General features: G+C 46.1%; 1 protein-coding gene across 1 annotated transcript; it reads right to left on the bottom strand.

Moving 5' to 3' along the window:
• Nucleotides 1-15,609: 15,609 nt before the first annotated feature.
• On the bottom strand, nucleotides 15,610-20,155 carry WNT8A (Wnt family member 8A). The gene is made up of 6 exons (XM_028103440.1): nucleotides 20,088-20,155; nucleotides 19,953-19,986; nucleotides 19,584-19,722; nucleotides 18,329-18,454; nucleotides 17,459-17,601; nucleotides 15,610-16,155 (listed from the first exon to the last, which is right to left on the bottom strand). Exons 1-6 carry the CDS (start codon nucleotides 20,153-20,155, stop codon nucleotides 15,610-15,612), a joined length of 1,056 nt encoding a protein of 351 aa, XP_027959241.1.
• Nucleotides 20,156-20,372: the final 217 nt, after the last annotated feature.

Raw genomic sequence — 20,372 nt, 5'->3', positions numbered from 1 at the left:
CTCACACCCAGGGTGCTATTTATTATGCAAGGAGCCCCTTGAGAAGAAGCCCTTGAAAAGATTGTTATCAGAAGCTGTTAACAACTTCCACCTGCAGCCTTTTTTGTGGTGTTAATTTAATAGCCCCTTTTAAAATATAATATCCAAATAAGCTTTCTTCAGCACAAAATTCAAATTACTGAAATCTAATCATAAGACTGTATGTATCTGAAGAACATCTCACCACTGCTGTTTGACAGGCTGTAAGTTTCTAGAAACCAAAACTAGCTCTAATTTATTCTGTATGGCAGTTGGCATGGGACATCATCTGAAGGCAGAACTGTCAAGATAGAGAAACTTAGGGGCTCAGAATAGAATTTTAGAATTTCAGAAAAGTTTTGTGCATATCTAATGCACTTGAATCCAGTCCCCTTCTTTTTATAGTAACGATTTTGAAGCTCAGAAAGTGATTTGCATGGCATTAGGATAAAATCTGTGGCAAAATCAGCAGTGCTCTTCCCATAGTATCAAATTGCCTCCCTTGATTACTTGAAAATTAAAATTAAGTTGTGTTGATAGTCAAAGAGACAGCAGGAATAAGTCCTTTTGGAAAAATAAAAGATAACCAGGGAAGTAAAACCAAACATTACCTTAATCTCCCTTGGAACATGAACCTCCATATTATTCAGGCAACTTCACTGCATGTACCGGTTTTCCTGGCTTTTTGATAGTCCTTATGTGTTACTGGCAGAACCGTTTGTTCACCAGAAACATCAGAATTCAGAACGAGAGAAATATGGAATTATCGCAGCTAAATGGGAACTTTGTAAAGCTCCAGATTGTGATCTATTCTAAAGTGGCCTCCGTTTTTAACAACTTCTGGGCATGGAGAGGAATCGGGATGGGCTTGGGTTATCCTCTAGGAAAACCAACAATTCTTTTCTAACGTTTTAGCCATAGAGGCAACAAAAAAATCTCGCTGTTCAGTATAGCGTGAACAATATATTTATCTTCACTGTTTTCTTTAGGTTGTGGGTTGCGTTGGTACACCTATTAGAGCCCAGGATTTGGGAGAAATTTTGTACTGTCCATTTTCAAGAAAATTTCATTCTTCCCAGTTTGCACTCCTATAGATTCAGGTCAGGCTTTTTCTGTTGTAACGCACTATACCCTGACTGCGTCTAAAGAAATCAGACCTGAGAAGGAGGATTCTAGGACACAGTGGGAAACTGCATCCATACGCTCAGCCATCCCCTGTCCTTCAAACTCTGAAGATTATTCAGAGTCAACCCCAGGACACTGGTGAGTGTGGGAAGCTCTTGGAGGGGTGAGGAGTGGGAGGGTGCCAGGGACCTGAAAGATCTTATGAAGTTTCCTGCCAAGCTGGCCTAGGATTAACCCATCATCTCCCAGCCGGAGCTATCCCAGCTGTCTTGCTTTCCTGGGGCCTCTCATGGTAATCTATGGAATTGACCAACTGAGTTTGACCGTGACTGGCTTTGTTTTGCAAAACAAAATTGGTAAGGCAGGCCTCATGCTGACTGACTGAATGGTGTCCCATCAACTCAATTCAAGAGGTGCCACAAAAGCAAGGAAATGAAACTTCAATTTCCTCCTCATGTTAAATGATAGCTTATCATACCGATTATGACCCTTATGCAGCTCAGGGCAAATTATTTTATTGCTTTTTTTTGTGAACAGCCATAAACCACTCTCATCTTCCACTTTTTCCTCCAACTCCCACCCCGACCCCACACCTGATTAAGGCTCCTCAGAAAGGACTGTTCTCTATTGTCAATGGTCAGAGGACCAAAGCCTTGTTTTTTTACCCCCACTAACCTGTCAGGATTTTACCTTTATTCTAGGAAGTACAAGATTTGCTTTAAAACAGACACAAACAACCAAGCAGAGGTGGGGAAAAAGCCATTCTGGCTTCAGAGCTCCCTTGTGATGTTCAGCTCCTCTCACTCTTTGGATGAGCTTTGCTCCTGCTCTGGACCAGGCAGACATGATTTGCTGTTTTCCCTGTATTCACACTGCCCCCGGACACACCTCCTCTAGAATGCTTACCATAACACATTTTTATGGGCACAAGTGTGCTTTCCTTCTCAATTGGGAAGGACTATGTCCCTTCATTTTTATGTCCTTGACCCACAGAAGGCATTCATTGAATGAAGAGATGGAAAGAGGCCACCCACAAAGTTCAGCTCATCTATTTCCCTACCTGCCAGCAAGTCTGTACCTATCTTTTCCCAGATTCCAAGAGGTTCAGTTGCTCAGCTTCCTTGTGGACATCAGTGGGAGAGACGTGGTGTTTATTTTTTTTTTAAGATTTTATTTATTTATTTGACAGAGAGAGAGATAGCGAGAGCAGGAACACAAGCAGGGGGAGTGGGAGAGGGAGAAGCAGGCTTCCCGCTGAGCAGGGAGCCCGATGCGGGGCTTGATCCCAGGACCCTGGGATCATGACCTGAGCCAAAGGCAGATGCTTAACGACTGAGCCACCCAGGCGTCCCCGTGGTGTTTCTTTAGACTTAAACCTGTGCCCTCTTCCTTTCACCTCCTCTTCTTAGGAAGTCTCTTTTACTCCCATGGCTTCAAAAGCTATCTCTATATTTGTGTCTCCAAATTTGCATCTCCATCTTAAATTTCTTTTCTTTTAATTTTTTAAACAGATTTTATTTATTTATTTGACAGAGAGAGAGACAGCCAGAGAGGGAACACAAGCAGGACGAGTGGGAGAGGGAGAAGCAGGCTTCCCGCAGAGCGGGGGAGCCCGATGTGGGGCTCGATCCCGGGACCTGGGATCATGACTTGAGCTGAAGGCAGACACTTAAGGACTGAGCCACCCAGGCGCCCCTCCGTCTTAAATTTCTTCTCTAATTTATTTAGTCAGCTTTCCCAGATTTTTTTTTTTAAAGATTTTATTTATTTATTTGAGAGAGAGAGAATGAGAGAGAGAACACATGAGAAGGGGGAGGGTCAGAGGGAGAAGCAGACTCCCTGCCGAGCAGGGGGCCCGATGCGGGACTCGATCCAGGGACTCCAGGATCATGACCTGAGCCGAAGGCAGTCGCTCAACCAACTGAGCCACCCAGGCGCCCCTGCTTTCCCAGATTTAATAGTCAGTTGCCTGCTTCATGTCTCCACTTGAATGTCTCAGAAAAATTTCAAATTGACATGCTTAAAATGGAACTCTTTGCAATTTATTTTTATTTTTATTTCTTTACATAAGCTCTATGCCCATAGTGGGGCTTAAACTCACAACTCCGAGATCAAGAGTCCCATGCTGTATTGACTGAATTAAAATGGAACTCTTGGAGTGCCTGGCTGGCTCAGTTGGTACAGATCAAAGACTCTTGATCTTGAGGTTGTGAGTTCAAGCCCCACATTGGGTGTGGAGCCTACTTTATTTTTTTTTTAAAGATTTATTTATTTCTTTGACAAAGAGAGAAAGAATACAGGCAGGGGGAGCAACAGAGGGTGAGGGAGAAGCAGACTCCCCGCTAAGCAGGGAGCCCAATGCTGGGCTCTTTCCCAGAACCCTGGGATCATGACCTGAGCCAAAAGCAGACAGTTAACTGACTGAGCCACCCAGATGCCCCGTGGAACCAACTTTATTTATTTATTTTTAAAAAGATTTTATTTATTTATTTAACAGAGACACAGCAAGAGAGGGAACACAACAGGGGGAGTGGGAGAGGGAGAAGCAGGCTTCCCGCGGAGCAGGGAGTCCGACGTGGGGCTCGACCCCAGGACCCTGGGATCATGACCTGAGCGGAAGGCAGACGCTTAACGACTGAGCCACCCAGGCACCCCCCGTGGGGCCAACTTTAAATAAGTGAAATGAAATGAAATGAAATGAAATTAAAAGAACTCTTGATTCCCATCTTCCCATCAGCCCTAACCTGGCTCTTTCTCGTTTTGCCTATGTCTGTAAGTGGCATCATCTGCCACTCACTAACTAAAGCTAGAAAACCAGAGTTATCCTAGATCCTGCCTCTTCTCCTACACACCACATTCAGTCCATCAACAAATTTTATTGGTCCTACTTCATTTATACATACTTCTCATCTTCCCTGTTCTCTCTCTATTCATTCTGTCACTACCTTCGTCCAAGCCACCATCAGCTCTTGCCTGGCCTAATATAATTGCCCTTTTGTCTCCAGGCTTCCATGTTTGCCTCTCTCCAGTCCATTTTCCATTTGGCAGCCTGTATGAGTTTTCTTACGAAGTAATTAGGATCCTATCACCACTTCACTTAAAATCTTTTAGTGGCTTCCCATTCCTCTGGAGCAAAATTCAGACTTTTTACTGGGACCCCCTAGATCTTAGATGATCTGACCTCTTCCTACTTCTCTAATTTAACCTCAGGCCACCACATGCAAACCATGCTCCTGTATCATTAAACTTTGATCAGCTCCTGGAATTTTTCAAACTCTTTTCTGCTTTGGGCTTGATTGCTTATGATGCTTCTTTCTGGATTATGCTTTCCTGAAGCTCTTGTAATTAGATTCTGTACATCCTTTGGGTATCAGCTTATATTTCAACTTCACAGAAAGCCTTCTCTGACCACTTTTTCTTTTTAAGATTTTATTTATTTGTTTGAGAGACAGAGAGACAGGGAGAGAGAATCTGAAGCAGACATGGGGCTGAGCACAAAGCCCAACATGGGGCTCAATCCCACAAGATCATGACCTGAGTGAGATCACTTGCTTAACCGACTGAGCCACCCAGGTGCCTTTTTCTAAAGATGTTGCTGCCTTATTATGACAACTGTACACATTTCTATCATGACAGTTATCTCAATGTGTAATAATATTTTTTTTATTTGCTCATTGTTTGTGTCCTCCACTAGTATGCCAGTTCCATGAGGGCAGAGAACTGTCAATGTCATGAACTTCTGTATCCCCTGCATTTGTGCTATGCTTATAACAGAGTCGGTGTTCAGTGAATATTTATTAAGTGAATGAATAAATGAAATATGTTATAAATAGGAGCAACATATAACTATCATCAAGCCAGGGTACTTTTTAATGTGAAAGGAGACACACTTACAATTATACTTGGGACAACAGACATAAACCATGAAATGATAGAAAGAGCACTGGGTTTCCAGAGATATCAGAAATCCCAGGTGACTCTCACTTTGTGCCCTACAACAATTTTTTAAAGTTTACTTATTTATTTATTTTTAAATAATCTCTACACCCAACGTGGAGCTCAAACTCATGACCCTGAGATCAAGGGTCATGTCCTTGGGCGCCTGGGTGGCTCAGTCGTTGGGCGTCTGTCTTCGGCTCAGGTCATGATCCCGGGGTCCTGGGATCAATCCCCGCATCGGGCTCCCTGCTCAGTGGGAAGTCTGCGTCTCCCTCTCCCACTCCCCCTGCTTGTGTTCCCTCTCTCTCTCTCCTGCTGTATCTCTCTCTGTGAAATAGATAAATAAAATCTTAAAAAAAAAAAAAAAGTCACGTGCTCTTCTGACCGAGCCAGCCAGGCGCCCCTGTGCCCTACAGCATGTTTATTCAGGTGAAGCTAAGTTAAGGGGACTACTAGAGAAAGGGACATGCAATGAAAAGTAGTGTAGAAGGGGAACAGGATGACCTTTCCCTTACACTTGGGTGTAAGTGGCAATGGTATGTTTGGGAAACTTCATATGTTCTTCTCCATCCTTCTTTTTTTTTTAGATTTTTTTTTTTTTTAATTTGACAGAGAGATAGCATAATAGGCAGAGCAGCAGGCAGAGAGAGAGGAAGAAGCAGGCTCTCTGCTGAGCAGGGAGCCCGATGTGGGGCTTGATCCCAGGACCCTGGGATCATGACCTGAGCCGAAGGCAGACGCCTAACTGACTGAGTCACCCAGGCGCCCCTCCTTTTGTTTTTTTTTAAGGTTTTATTTATTTACTTGAGAGAGTGAGTGAGAGAGAGCATGAGTCGGGGGTCAGGGAGAGGGAGAAGCAGACTCCCCACGAAGCAGGGAAGGGAGCCCAATGCGGGGCTCGATCCCTGGGATCTCATGATCCTCAGGTCATCCTGAGCCAAAGGCAGACCCTTAACCAGCTGAGCCACCCAAGTGCCCCTCCTTTCTTTTTATCTGAAGAATTTGGGTGAGGGGGCAGCACCTGGGTGGCTCAGTTGGTTAAGCAACTAACTCTGTCTGCCGCTCCCCCCTGCTAGTGTTCTCTATCTTTCTATGTGTCAAATAAATAAATAAAATCTTAAAAAAAAAAAGCAACTAACTCTGATCTCAGCTCAGGTCTTGATCTTAGGGTTGTGAGTTCAAGGCCCACACTGGGCTCCATGCTGGGCATGGAGCCTACTTTAAAACAAAAACAAATTATATATATATATATATATATATACACACATATATATAATTTCTTTAAAGATTTTATTTATTTATTCATGAGAGACAGAGGGAGAGAGAGAGAGAGAGAGAGAAGTAGAGGGAGAAGCAGGCTCCCAAGGAGCAGGGAGCCCGATGCGGGACTCGATCCCAGGACCCTGGGATCATGACCTGAGCCAAAGGCAGACGCTTAACCATCTGAGCCACCCAGGCGCCCTATATAAATAATTTTTTAAAATTTCACACAGCATATCCAAGCCCTCCCCAATCAGTTACCTATCTGAGTTATTACCCAGCTGGTTGCGCCTGAGAATTGTATGGATTTTTTCCAGAACAAAGGACCAAGCGGTTGCTTGAACTTGGAATTAGGAGACCTGAGATCTATCTTCAGCTTGACCTTTACCTATAGCCAAATAACCTTGGGCAAATAGCTTTCCTCGTCTGTAAGCTGAGAGGATTGTAGGAGATGGTGAAGGCCTTCTCCATCTCTGAGATTCCATGAGCTGTTTAATGTTAGAAGAGCAGTAATCACCCACCACTTGCAGAGTTACGGAGGCATGGAGAGGTAACATGGTCCTGCCTCCAAGGGGGAGGCTTGTCAGCTCTATTGTTGAAACAGAGAAAAATACATAATGACTAGATATCGTAGGCAGTGATATTTAGATTCTATCAAATAAAAGGCAATTTCAAGGAGCAGGCAATAAACCTTAAGGACAGAGTGTTTGAGTTAGATAGTCAGGAGTTAGGGCAAAAGTGTTTCAGGGAAGAAGACGGTCTCCACTGGGACGCAGAAGTTAGATGGGAATACTATATGTGAGGGACTAGCATAATTTGGTCTAGCTAGGGCTGAGGAAACAAAGGATGGCGTTGGAAAAGTGAGTTAGGAGCAGTTACCTGTGGGAAGGGCAGTGGGCTGGAGGAAGAAGGGAGTAAGGCTGATTATTCACTTTTTGGTCTATTGACTTCTAAATTGTTTGAATTTTTTTTTTTTAAAGATTTTATTTATTTATTTGAGAGAGCGAGAATGAGAGAGAGAGAGCACATGAGAGGGGGGAGGGTCAGAGGGAGAAGCAGACTCCCCGCTGAGCAGGGAGCCCGATGTGGGACTCGATCCCGGGACTCCAGGATCATGACCTGGGCCGAAAGCAGTCGCTTAATCAACTGAACCACCCAGGCGCCCTAAATTGTTTGAATTTTTATGAGAATATATTTATAGAAAAAATACTTTAATGTTTACTGCAGGATATTGTGCAGTTTAGGAGACCTGAAATGTCAAGACCAAAGAATTGAGATTTTATTCTCTAGGACATTGCAAGTTTTGTTTTTGTTTTTTTTTTAAGGATTTTAAAAATTTTAAGTACAATCTGCCCCTCAACGTGGGACTCAAACTCCTGACCCAGATATCAAGAGTCACATGTTCTACCAATTGAGCCAGCCAGGTGCCCTTGTTTGTTTTTAAATCAAATGATGATGAATTGAATGTGATATATTAGTAAGATAAAAATGGTAACAATGTGTTAAGTGGAGAGTTGAGAGGCAAAATATCATTTATTGAGTGCAAAATTTAGTGCAAAATTCAGGTACAAGGTACAACAGTGTTAGTCAAGACTGGAGGCAAAGGTAACGAAGAGGAGGGTACAGATTTGGAGTCCAAACCTAAAGGAAGATGACTAAATATAAAAAGTAGAGCAGAGGGGGGCGCCTGGGTGGCTCAGGTCATGATCCCAGAGTCCTGGGATCAAGTCCCGCATCGTGCTCCCTGCTCAGCGGGAAGCCTGCTTCTCCCTCTCCCACTCCCCCTTCTTGTGTTCCTTCTGTCACTGTGTCTCTCTCTGTCAAATAAATAAAATCTTAAAAAAAAAAAAAAGAAAATAGAGCAGAGGGAGGAGTCAGGGAAGATTCAGGAGTAAGCCTCAGTCACTCAAAGTTTCATTAGACCACAGAAGTCCTAAGAGAAAATTAATGTTGTCATCCCAGTAGAAATGGCTGGTGAAGCATTAGAGCTGTGGTGCCTAGAATTTGCACAGAGATGGGGATTTAGCCATCATCAGCAGGGAAATTGAACTGGAATTTTGGAGTAGATAAGATCTCCAAGGGTGAGAGCAGAGAAGCAAGTGTGTCCCGGTTGTCAGTTTCATGTTCTTGCCCTTGCACCATTGCCACTTTGACGGTTGTGGTCCCAGCTGATGGAGTAGGAATCAAGGCTACCTCGCTGAAATGATGGGGGTTAGAAATGTACGCAGGCCATGGGGAAATGCATGTAGGGCTTGATGAGGGCATCAAAGCTCTGTGACAGCAGAGAGCAGTAAAAAAGAGTGTGAGGGAGAACTAGTGAGACCCTGGAGTAATTAGGGTTCTGTCGCTTGGAGAAAAGGAGAGTTTGAAGGCCTGAATCCGTAATGAGAGGTCCTGGAGGATTTGGTAAGCTTAAAATATAGCAGTGCTGGTTCAGGTTAGACATGCAGCAAATGTCCTGATGAACACTTTATCACAAGGAAGGAAGGGCTGGCTCCCCCCTCTCCCTTGATGGCGTTTTTCTCTTCTCTTCTCTTCTTTTCTTTTTAAGATTTTCTTTCTCTCTTTATTTGTTAGAGAGAGAGAGAGGAGAGAGAGCTCGAGCAGGGGGAAGTGCAGAGGGACAGGGAGAAGCAGACTCTGCACTGAGCCAGGAGCCCGATGCGGGACTCTATCCCAGAACTCTGGGATCATAACCTGAGCGGAAGGCAGACGCTTAACTGAATGAACCACCCAGGCGCCCCTCCCTTGACGGTCTTTCTTTCCTTGTTTTTTTTTTTTTTTTAGGACTTCATTTTTTGTGAGAGAGAGAGCGCGCAGGATCGGTGGTGGAGGGGCAGAGGGAGGAGGAGAAGCAGGCTCCCCGCCGAGCAGGGAGCCCAATGACGCGGGGCTCCATCCCAGGATCATGAACGCAAGGCAGACGCTTAACTGACTGAGCAACCCAAGCTCCTCTCTTTTTTTTTTTTTTAAAGATTTTATTTATTTATTCATGAGAGACAGAGGAGGAGAGAGAGAGAGAGAGAGAGAGAGAAGCAGAGGGAGAAGCAGGCTCCCAAGGAGCAGGGAGCCCGATGTGGGACTCGATCCCAGGACCCTGGGATCATGACCTGAGCCGAAGGCAGACGCTTAACCATCTGAGCCACCCAGGCGCCCCCAAGCTCCTCTCTTGATGGTCTTTCAAAACAAGAGTATATAGTGTTCTCCTCTTCCTTAGGCTTTTGATTAGGAACTCTTATGTTAAGAAGCACGTGGCTGAATCAAGTGATCTCTTATGGACTGCAAGAAGGTCCTGGTGAAGAAATGATAAGGGACCTCAGTACCTCAACATAGGTCTGCGCAGGTACCTAGAATCTGGGAGGAATGTGGGAATGAATCTGGGCTCCTGGTGCCCTAGCAGGCTTTTTCCCTTACCCACATGCCTAGTTCCCTTACCCCTAGTCTCCCTACTCCCTCGCTGACCAAGTACAATCTGAGGCTTCCTGAAGCCTTGGCCTAATTTCCTCAATACTTGAATTGGTCAGGGCGCCTGGGTGGCTCAGTTGGTTAAGCGACTGCCTTCGGCTCAGGTCATGATCCTGGAGTCCCGGGATCGAGTCCCACATTGGGCTCCCTGCTCAGCAGGGAGTCTGCCTCTCCCTCTGACCCTCTTCCCTCTCGTGCTCTCTATCTCCCATTCTCTCAAATAAATAAATAAAATCTTTAAAAAAAATACTTGCATTGGTCATCCAACATCGCTTTCCTGATGAAAAGGGCAGTCTGGCAGGGTGGGCAGGGCACTAGCCATGGCGATGTTCAGGGCCTTGGAGTCTAGTGTTACCTCTTCAGTCATCTCCTTTAGTGACACCGGGCAGGACACTTTGCTCCTCTAAAACCAGCTTTTCCCCCTCTTGTTAGGGAATGCGGCGGGATTAGCTGGTTTAGAGCTGTAGTCATACTCAAAGGTCTTTAACTTCTCCTGAAGCCTTGCTCTGGTTCTTGCTTTCATTTCATTTCCCCCAACCCGAACATCTGTATCTGGGCCCTGAGTCTCTCTCTGGCTTTTGTGATCAATTATTATAAGTAGTTTGTGGTCTGGGGCTAGAAATTTCTTTCTCTGGATCCTGTTTTTCCTTCCTCTGCCCTCTAAAATAAACACTCCTCCTTTGACATTCCTTTGAAACTTTGACCTGTACTATAGACCATAATTGTTAGCCTTTTTCTTTGAGTACCCCCTAACGAAGCAGGATTCTGCCCTCCCAAGTCAGCAGGAGTCAGGCTATCTTGCTTTATCATTCTAAGGAAGACCTTTGCAAGTCAAAAGTTAGGTTTCTCCATTCTGGAGAAGGGCTGAGAAATTTAACTCTTCGGCTTGCCCAGGAGAGAGGAAGAGGGCACCTTTCACTGCATATGAATGGTAGTCATTCTGCAAAGCTGTCAGGACAGTTAAGAATGTCACCAGAGATTCCCTGGGCTCCCAGAGCCTCAGTGGTGTCGAGAAAGAGTACAGATGTGGGTGATAGCAGCCTGAATTCAAATCCACCTTCTTGTGTTTAATTTCGGGTTGGGTGCTTAACTTACCTAAGCCACGGTTTCCTCAGTAATAAGAGGGGAATAATTGCGTAATGTTAATTGGATCGTTCCCAGGATTGAAGCGTATAATATATATTAAGCACTTGGCACTTAGTAGGTGCTCCATTACTTCCTTTTCCCCCTTGCTGTTAAAACTGCCCATTGGCAAGCCCTGAGGAGAACGGCAGGGGCCCACAGGAGCTCTAGGAACAGACCTAGGGAGTCCCTAATTCTACTCATGGCAAAGGTCAGCTTGGGAGTTTTCTTGGGAGTCCCTAATTCTACTCATGGCAAAGGTCAGCTGGAAGGAGGAGGAGGGGGAGGAGAAAAAGCTTTGGAGGGGCCTGGCAAGCAGAAGCATATTTTTCTCTTAACCTAGACTGAGAAAGTACAGGCTTCTATTCTCCAGGCCATGTGAAGTAGTGCCTGCATCTGAAATATGTGGATTGCCTCATGGACAGGTTTACCTCATTGAGTTGATTCTTTTTTCAACAGGTTTTCAGGATCCACCAGAGATTGTGGCCAGTCTGCCTGTCTTGGGCCCTGAACCTATTGAATATAGGAGTTTTACTGTTCTGTCACCTTAATGATAGCCAGTTTGTTAAGGATGAGCCAAAAGGGAAGGAGGGTGGGGTTGTAACTAATGAATCTGAATAACACTGCAATGCCTTGGAATGAATCCTTGACAGGACGGTGATGGATGTAGAGAGATCTAAATTCCTTTAGTTTCTGGCTCAGGGTCTATGTAGGAAGGTTTGTTGATGTGATTGATTCCCATGAAGGTAAGATCAATGAGGATGAGAGAGACTTGGGAGGAGTGGGACTAGGGGCTTTTTGGGGTAGTAGGAATTCTTTTCATGGAATTCCCAATTGCTCTGGGTTTCATTAGTTGAAAACCTCAGATATAAACCCACAGAAGACATAAGGCATGCTCTTCTTGAATGATCATGTTTGTACAGGGCAGCAGGGATAGTTTTGTTTCTGAAAATCCCCCCTAGGATTACTTGGGAATGTGGGCAAGGTCTGGGGGTTGGGGGGGGTGTCAAAGAGTCAAGTACCTGGGTCCTTTGGTTGGGGATTCAGTTAGGAATGAAGGGAGAAAAATCTAGTTTGTTCATTTCCTTAGCACAGTGTCACAACTCAGGTTTCATGATGGGTACTTTGGCATCTTTGTCTACTGGAGGATTGACTTCAAGGGCACATCATTTTATGATTTTTGTTTCTCTCTGAGCCCCAGGTTAATAGTCTTTTCTTTTGGTTGCCTATTTCTTCTTCTTCTTCAAGATTTTATTTATTTATTTGAGAGAAAGAGAGAGCATGAGTGGGGTGAGGGGCAGAGGGAGAAGCAGGCTCCCTGCTGAGCAGGGAGCCCCAGACTCGATCCTGGGACTCCAGGATCATGACCTGAGCCGAAGGCAGAGGCTTAACCCACTAAGCCATCCAGGCGCCCCATTGGTTGCCTATTTCTTCACCATAATTCTTGTGCTAAGGTAGTGTCTCGTTCCCATTTCCACTACCACCACACACAGACACTTTCTCTGTCACTAACTGTGGTGTCTTTCTGTAAACTTTCTTTATTTTTTTATTTTTTTAAAGATTTTATTTATTTATGAGAGAGAGAGAGAATGAGAGACAGAGAGCACGAGAGGGAGGAGGGTCAGAGGGAGAAGCAGACTCCCCGCTGAGCAGGGAGCCCGATGCGGGACTCGATCCCGGGACTCCAGGATCATGACCTGAGCCGAAGGCAGTCGCTTAACCAACTGAGCCACCCAGGCGCCCTTTCTGTAAACTTTCTTAGGAGAGAGGTGGAGGAAATCTTCCATTTCTTTGACATAGGCTGCACTTTAATGGATTTCTCCTTGTCTCTGGCATCTTGTGAGAGTTATCAATGCACCAGAAGGAATAGAGACCACAGTGAGCTTTCAAGGTACCTGCTTATGGTTTCTCTTGAGATGTCATCTTCCTTAATGAATATTTCACCTTCCTTTTCACTAAAAAAAAAAGAGGGGTTATTTCCTGTTGGCATTTTAAAAAAATAACTCATTCTTTTTTCTACAAGTATTTTATGACAAGTATTTTTTTTAATTTTTATTCATTTATTTTTTAAAAAGATTTTATTTATCCATTTGAGAGAGAGAGAGTGGGGGGGGCAGGCAGAGGGAGAGAGAGAAGCAGGCTCCCCACTGAGCAGGGATCACAATGCAGGGCTCCATCCCAGGACCCTGGGATCATGACCTGAGCTGAAGGCAGACGCCACCCAGGCGCCCCTATCTATCTTTCTATTTATTTATTTATTTTTAAGGGGGCTCGAACTCACAACCCTGAGATCAAGAGTCACATGCTCTACTGACTGAGCCAGCCAGGTACCCCCAGTAACTCATTCTTTTTGGTAAGAAAAAATTTGTTTATTGTAGAGAAATGTAAAAATACAGAAAAACACAAAAAGGAAAACAAATTACTGTATTTTATTACATGACAGCAAATGTTTTCATATTTTCTTTTTTTTTTTTTTAAAGATTTTATTTATTCATTTGACAGAGAGAGACAGCAAGAGAGGGAACAGGAGCCGGGGGAGTGGGAGAGGGAGAAGCAGGCTTCCCGCCGAGCAGGGAGCCCGACGCGGGGCTCGATCCCAGGACCCCGGGATCATGACCTGAGCCGAAGGCAGACACCTAACAACTGAGCCACCCAGGCACCCCTCATATTTTCTTAAGTAAGTTATATGCCCAATGTGGGGCTTGAACTCACGACCCTGAGATCAAGCGTGGCATGACTTAACTGAGCCAGTAGATGCCCCAGTATTTTCCTGTTTTAAAAAACAAAATTGGGTTTTCCTGAACATGCTGTTTTTGTAATTAACTTTATTCACTTAATATATCATGTCTGTTTTTCACGTTGCTAAGTGTTTCTCCAGAATATTATTTTAATGGTTGATATTCCATTGTGGGGCCATGATTCAACTAGTTTGCCCTACTGTTGAATATTTAAATTGTTTTATAATTTAAAACGTTAGGCTGAAAGTGTTTCCCCACTCTTGGTGATCATTTTACTTGTTTATTCAACATATCTGAAATACCTCCTCCCTGCAGGGTGCTTGGCCTTTGCACAGATGGGAGACTCCCAAAGCTGGGATGCTCAGATTTAGGAGACCAGTTGTTGAGCTCCCAGGGGCTCCCCACCCCAAGATTGCCAGTGGAAGATGTAGAAGTGCAAATGAGGAAGGTAGAATCCACAACTTTCCTAGTCTCTTGCCCAGGTTCTCCCCGAGGCATACAGACACCCCGGGAAGCCCAAGTTAAGAGAGCAAACACACTTTGAATATGGTTCAAGTTCAAAGGGCTTCCTTGTCCCTCAAGTTTCTTTGGTTGCATTAAAATAACACCTTCTAAATCTGGGAGTCTGGATTGTTTTCCTATTGGCCAGTTCCTGATTCTCAATTATATTATCTCTTAAACACTTATATCAAGGGGGTTGGATATTTCCAGTTTTTCCCTTAGCCTTGTGCATAATTGGAATATACAAACAGAGTTTCCCATTCCCTTTCTTAAACTAAGGTTTCCCTTTAAAGAGAGAAATAAAAGGTCTCAGGTGGATATATAGTCTAGCATTTATTGCAAAACACAGTTGAGTTCCCAGTCTGGGAAAATAACAAGACAGAGTCATTTTACAGCTCTTTGGGGGAAAAAAAATTCCTCTATGGGCGGGGTGGTGGAGGGGAGCCTTTCTTGGTAAGTTGGGGTCACCTGCCCACTTACTATGACCATTCTTTTTCCATGGTTACAGAGGTGGTTTCTGAGCTGGGAAAGTCCTCAGCTTATGTTGGGTCCTAGTTTCCCCAGGGTTTTGTGGGGGAGAACTTTTTTTTTTCTTTTAAGTAAGCTCTGCACCCAGTGAGGGGCTTAAACTCACAACCTCAAGATCAAGAATCACATGCTCTACCAGCTGAGCCAGTCAGGTGCCCCAAGAACTTTTTATTTTTTTTTAAGATTTTATTTATTTATTCATGAGAGACAGAGAGAGAGAGAGAGAGAGGGAGAGAGAGGGAGAGAGGCAGAGGGAGAAGCAGGCTCCCAAGGAGCAGGGAGCCCGATGCGGGACTCGATCCCCGGACCCTGGGATCATGACCTGAGCCGAAGGCAGACGCTTAACCATCTGAGCCACCCAGGCGCCCGCCCCAAGAACTTTTTAAAAGTGCATACTCAGACGAAAAGCCCAACACCCTAAAAAACCTCCCACTAGGTAGGTCTGTGGTCTCTGCCCCACTTATATGCATGAACATATAGTTGGTCTTGCTTGAGCTAGCCAGCATCGGGGAAGGTTGCTCCTTCAGAAGTCCGGACTGAACTCTTAGTTTTTTGCTTCCATTCCCTCTGAAACTTACAGTGACAAGTACTTTGAGGGTCCCTCTGGATAAGACCCCCAAACCAAACTCCCCTCTAGCAAGCTGCAAAAGGCCAGGCGCAAAGACCAGGAAATAACGTGCAGGAGAGAGGAGACGGGGTCTGCCCACGTTGGAAGGCCGGGCTCCAATTTCAACTCTGTCGAGAATACGCTGTATAAGCTTGGGCCTCCGTTTCCCCCACGAATTGATATGAAGAGGGCTACAGCCCAACCCAGTGATTTTCCAGTTGTTTTCGAATTCACTGTCTCTGAGAGAGAAACCGTGCCCGCCTCCTTTGTCATGCAGCCGAGCAAGTGATTCTGCTTGGGGTGCTGTCAGGCCCTGGCTCCGCCCCCGGACCACGCGCTGCCTGGGGGGCGTGAGCAGTAGTACTTGTTCACCACGTGCCTGCACTGCTCACACCGGACCGTACAGCACCACTGGAATTTGCAGTTGCAGCTGCTGAGAGCCTCGGCTCTTCTCTCCTCCACCTGCAGGCCACACTCGGTGCACAAGCGCCCGCAGCTGCGTTGCTCCCACCGAGATGCGTTGTGGTTGTTCTGCAGACACTCCCGACCTTCTGTGCCAGAGACGCCCAGGCTGGAGTTGCGGGTACAGTAGTCTGGCGATTCCTCTAAAAAGATCAGCTCAGCCTCTGCGCTGGGAAGGAAGGCCTCCGTGGGTGCCCAGCGGCCCTCAGCGCTGTTGCCCGCCCTCAGCTGCCGCTTATCCATCTCAATTTTCAGGGCCCGGTCATACTTGGCCTTCAAGTAGTCCCCCATCTCCCGGAAGTCAGCCAGCTGCAGCCAGCATGTCTGGATGCTGCAACTCCCGGAGATGCCATGGCATTTGCAGGTCCTTCTCATGATGGCTCTCACTGCCTTCAGAGAGAGAAAGAGAGGATTCTGGGTAGAGAAGACCGAAGGCTAGCAACCAAATGGGATATATTTTTTTTAAGATTTTATTTATTTGACAGCGAGAGAGGGAACACAAGTAGGGGGAGGGGGAGAGGGAGAAGCAGGCCTCCCGCTGAGCAGGGAGCCCGATGTGGGACTCGATCCCAGGACCCTGGGATCATGACCTGAGCCGAAGGCAGATGCCCAACGACTGAGCCACCCAGGTGCCCCAAATGGGATATTTTAAAGTTGTGCTGCTTAACTTTGGAGGAACATCAGAATTATGGGGGAGGCCTGTGAAAAACGCTATTCCTGGACCCCACCTCAGATCTTCTCAGTTGGAGTGTTCAGGGGTGGAAAGGCCTTGGTAAGGGTACTTTTAAAGCACCCTTGGGTATTCTTTGGGGAAATCAGGCAAGTGTTGAGGAATCAGGAAACCTAGGCTCTAGGCCCAACTCCATCACTTGTTGAGCTTGTTTCCCTCTCTCATTAGAATAAGAATGGTTAAGAGGGTACTGTGTCAATTAAAGAAGAAGATATGATCATTGGCACTATTATTGTTTTCAAGGTAGGGGCTAGAGTATTGGTGAGGGTTTGGATTTGTTCTCTCCCAGAGGGAAGGGAGCTCATGCAGTCTGAACCCCTACCGCCGAAGCAATTACTCATGTGTGTAATTGCCTTGAAAACCTCTTCCCATTGCTCTGGGCAACCAGGTCGTCTGGGTATAGGTTCAAAGGGAAATTTTTATGCTCTTAGCTTTAAATCCAACTTGCTTCCAGATTTGAGTTCAGAACACTCCAGAAGTCTTGGGGGGAAAATAGACCCTCCAGAGAAGCCTAGATCAGTCCCAATCCCTCGAAGTCCAGACAGATCTTAGGATACAGGTTAGCTGATAACCCCCCCCATTAATTTCCTAGAACACAGTTGAAGTGGTTAAAATTTTAAATCATGAGAGCAAGGCTTTGGTACTGTATTGTTCTGTGTTCTCAGAAACCTGCCTGTGGAAGGGGCTAGACCATAATGATTAGTAATAAGACTAAAGTAGAAGATCTGAGTTTATTGCCTGATTCTGATGCTCATAAGTTGTATTGCCTTGGCCAAGACACTGGGCTCAGCCTGAACTGGCTGTGCCATCCACAGAATGGGGGTAGCCATTCCAGTCTTGATAGGTGGTGAAGGGATGACACATGGGTATGAGATAGCTCTTGTTAAGTTGCAAGGGCTGTATAGATGTGAGGCTCTTGCCAGTACTGATCCTGATGGTTCGCTCGTGGACTCCTATACCTACCAGCCTGCCTGCCCTGTTGTTGTGAAGATTCATCAGGGCTCTAGCATCCTTTCCCTTTTCCAGGCTGTCCACAAAGAGTTTGGAGATCCTTTCCCCAAATTCCACATTGTCGCTGCAGCCTCCCCAGATCCAGCCATGACCTCCTGCACATAAGGAAAGAGGAAGTTCTGCACACCACTTCCCTGCTAAGTTTCAGGAGAAAAGTCAAGGTCACTTTGGCGAACATAGCCAAACCATCCCCCAAGAGCTCTAGAAGCGTATAAAGCTGCAGGTGAGACCAGGAAGTAGAGGTGCTCAGGGTGGGTGGGTGAGGTCCTTTTCACAAAACCAACTGCCCACCATTCAGGTACATTCCATCTCTAGGCAATTAGTCTCTATACCCTCAGTAAATGTAGCCATACTAAGCCTGGCCTAGATGATCTTAGAGGTTCGTTGCAGCTCAAACATTCTGGAATTCTGCACCATTACCCTACAGTAGTCTTGTTAGAGCCATCTCCTCCCTCTTTAATGACAAATCTGAGTCTCTTAGATGGTCTACAAATAACTGAGTAGCTCTGGATTGTGGCCAAGCCATTCTCGGCCTGAAATATGAGGGTTAGCTTTAAGCTCTCTTTGGCCTTCTCATTCCTAGATGTCTTGTTGCTTTTAGAGCTCGGTGCTACTTGGTGATCCTAAAATCATGGACCCAGGCTCAACTCTTGGAAGGGTATAGGGTATAGGTCCAGGAACTCCCTCAGCACCAAAAAGTTGCTGGTAGCATCTAGGGGTTTGAGGGACCTGTGTCCTTTAGCCTTTTCCTGGAAGACCTTAGCCTGCATGTAGCTCTGCATCCCTCACTTCTTCCCACCCACATCAGAGAGCACAACTTACCTGTTTTTCCATTTTTTGACTCATCACAGCCACAGTTTTCAAAGTCGCCCATGCTACAGTTCTTGGTGATGGTGTACATGACTCCCGCAGAGCTGATGGCATGAATGAAGGAAGTCTCCCTGGTGGCTTTGGAGAGAAAGAGGGGACTGGAAACTTGGACCCTGACGACCCAAAGCAGAGGCTTTGGAAAAGCAATGGTGCCCCTTTTGGGTTTAAGAGGAGGCTCTTCTCCTTGAGAGAACAGGGCATGTCTTTCCAGCACCCTTACGTCTTTCAGGCAGACATGAGTATCCCCATGGGGGTGGGGATAGTAAAACCCAGACAGAGAGTGATGGGACCAAGGCCACTCTCCTCACCATTTGTATTGGGACCAAGACCCTGCTCTCCTGAAATCCAGTCTGGCCTTCTGTTCATTAGCCACTGCTTCTGGTCCTTGGGCTATGAAGACTCAGGGCCATGTAGCTGGCTTAGGAAAGAGAGAAGGGCCTTTTCTTCCTTCTGATATGAAGCAGGAATTATGTGTTACTTATAATGACCGTGGCTACCATTTACTGAGCTCGTATCTTACTAAACTCTTTAAAAAACATTGTCCCGTTTCATTTCCACACACTCCCCATTCTGCCTGTATACCCCACGGGAAGATACTTCTCTTCATCCACATCTTCTTTACTCCCTTCCCCCACCTCTTCTCAGGCAACTCTATTGTTTGTATATAAATGACCTTTATGTAAACTACTACACACAGTTATAAAGAGCTGAACAGGTGTGTGCACGATGACACACACACGACACAGCTCAATGTGATCTTTCAGCTTCTCTGTTGTTGGGATTTTACGACAGCTGGGCAGATGGGAAACTCCTCAGGGGCTGCAAACACAGAGCCCCTTCCCTGTTTTTATTTCATGCAACTCAGGGCAAGATAAGTGTATACAAACACACAAATATAGGCATGCATTTTAAAAAACAGAGAAATTATTACATTTGTATGGAAATACCTTTGTACTCACCTCCTTCAACCCTTACAGTACTCCTGGTGAGCTAAGTAGAGCTGGCCTTATTGACCCAATGACAAAACTGGGGTTGGAGAGAGGATGTAACTCACTCAGAGTTTCACAGCAAGGAAGTGGCAGATCGGCAGATCACTGATACCCTTTCCATTTCACTGTGCATAGAGATGTCATACATGCCAGACATACACATACTGAAAGCCCACCTCCATGCACAGGTACCCCTTTGTGTAGGTGCACAAACTTACCACTTCTTAGCCTGTTGTGAGTGGAGAGCTGGAGAGCATTTTCCGGGCAGTTCCAGCGTTCCCAAGCAAATTGGAACTTACACTCCTCAATGCCACTCTGGGCTCCCAGGGCCACGCTGGTTGTGTAGGTCAGATAGGCCTGGCAAAGGGAAAAGGGCCATGAAGGTCAGCCCTGGCTCCGCTCAGGTTGTCTGGGGTTGGGGGAGGAGCAGGCAGGACTCAAATGGGTTAGCTCTCCAGGGAGAAACAATTGTGGGTTCCTCTGGGTGGGGGACTTCTGGCGCTGTCTCCCCTCCCCTCCTTTCTTTCGCCAGAAGAGTTCCCTTAGGAACCCGGATGGGTAAAAACAGGAGCCAGAGACCATCCTACCTTGGGACCTGTTACCAGGAAATTGTTCACTGACCTATCAAAAAGAGAAAAAGTGAGGCAGTGGTGAATGGGGCTGAGATAATGGGGGTCGCCTCGGTGGGGAGTGGGGAAGGTGCGGGCAGGGGAAGGACTTACCAGGCGGAGGCAGTGAAGGTGGCATAGCATATGCCCACAGCTACCCTGAGCATAAACAGGTCCCCCATGGCCTTGCTCACCCCCAGGGGACCAGTCCAGCCCAGGGCCAACTCCAGAGAAGTGAGGAGAGGGCAGGGTCTTTCTCAGTATTTATGTGGGGGAAATTCTGAATAGCCAAGGGGGAAAAATCAACAGCTCTTCTCATTTGTCCCTCACTGGCAGGGCTGCAGGAGCCCCTGACCCAATGGGGGACCAGGAAGGAAGGACTCAGCCCAAAGCCTCCAA

Source organism: Eumetopias jubatus, unplaced genomic scaffold (assembly GCF_037043125.1).
Source record: "Eumetopias jubatus isolate StellerSeaLion01/CBP00866 unplaced genomic scaffold, mEumJub1_p1.0 scaffold_5, whole genome shotgun sequence".
Classification (NCBI taxonomy): domain Eukaryota; kingdom Metazoa; phylum Chordata; class Mammalia; order Carnivora; family Otariidae; genus Eumetopias; species Eumetopias jubatus.
This window is presented reverse-complemented; position numbering and strand designations above follow the sequence as displayed.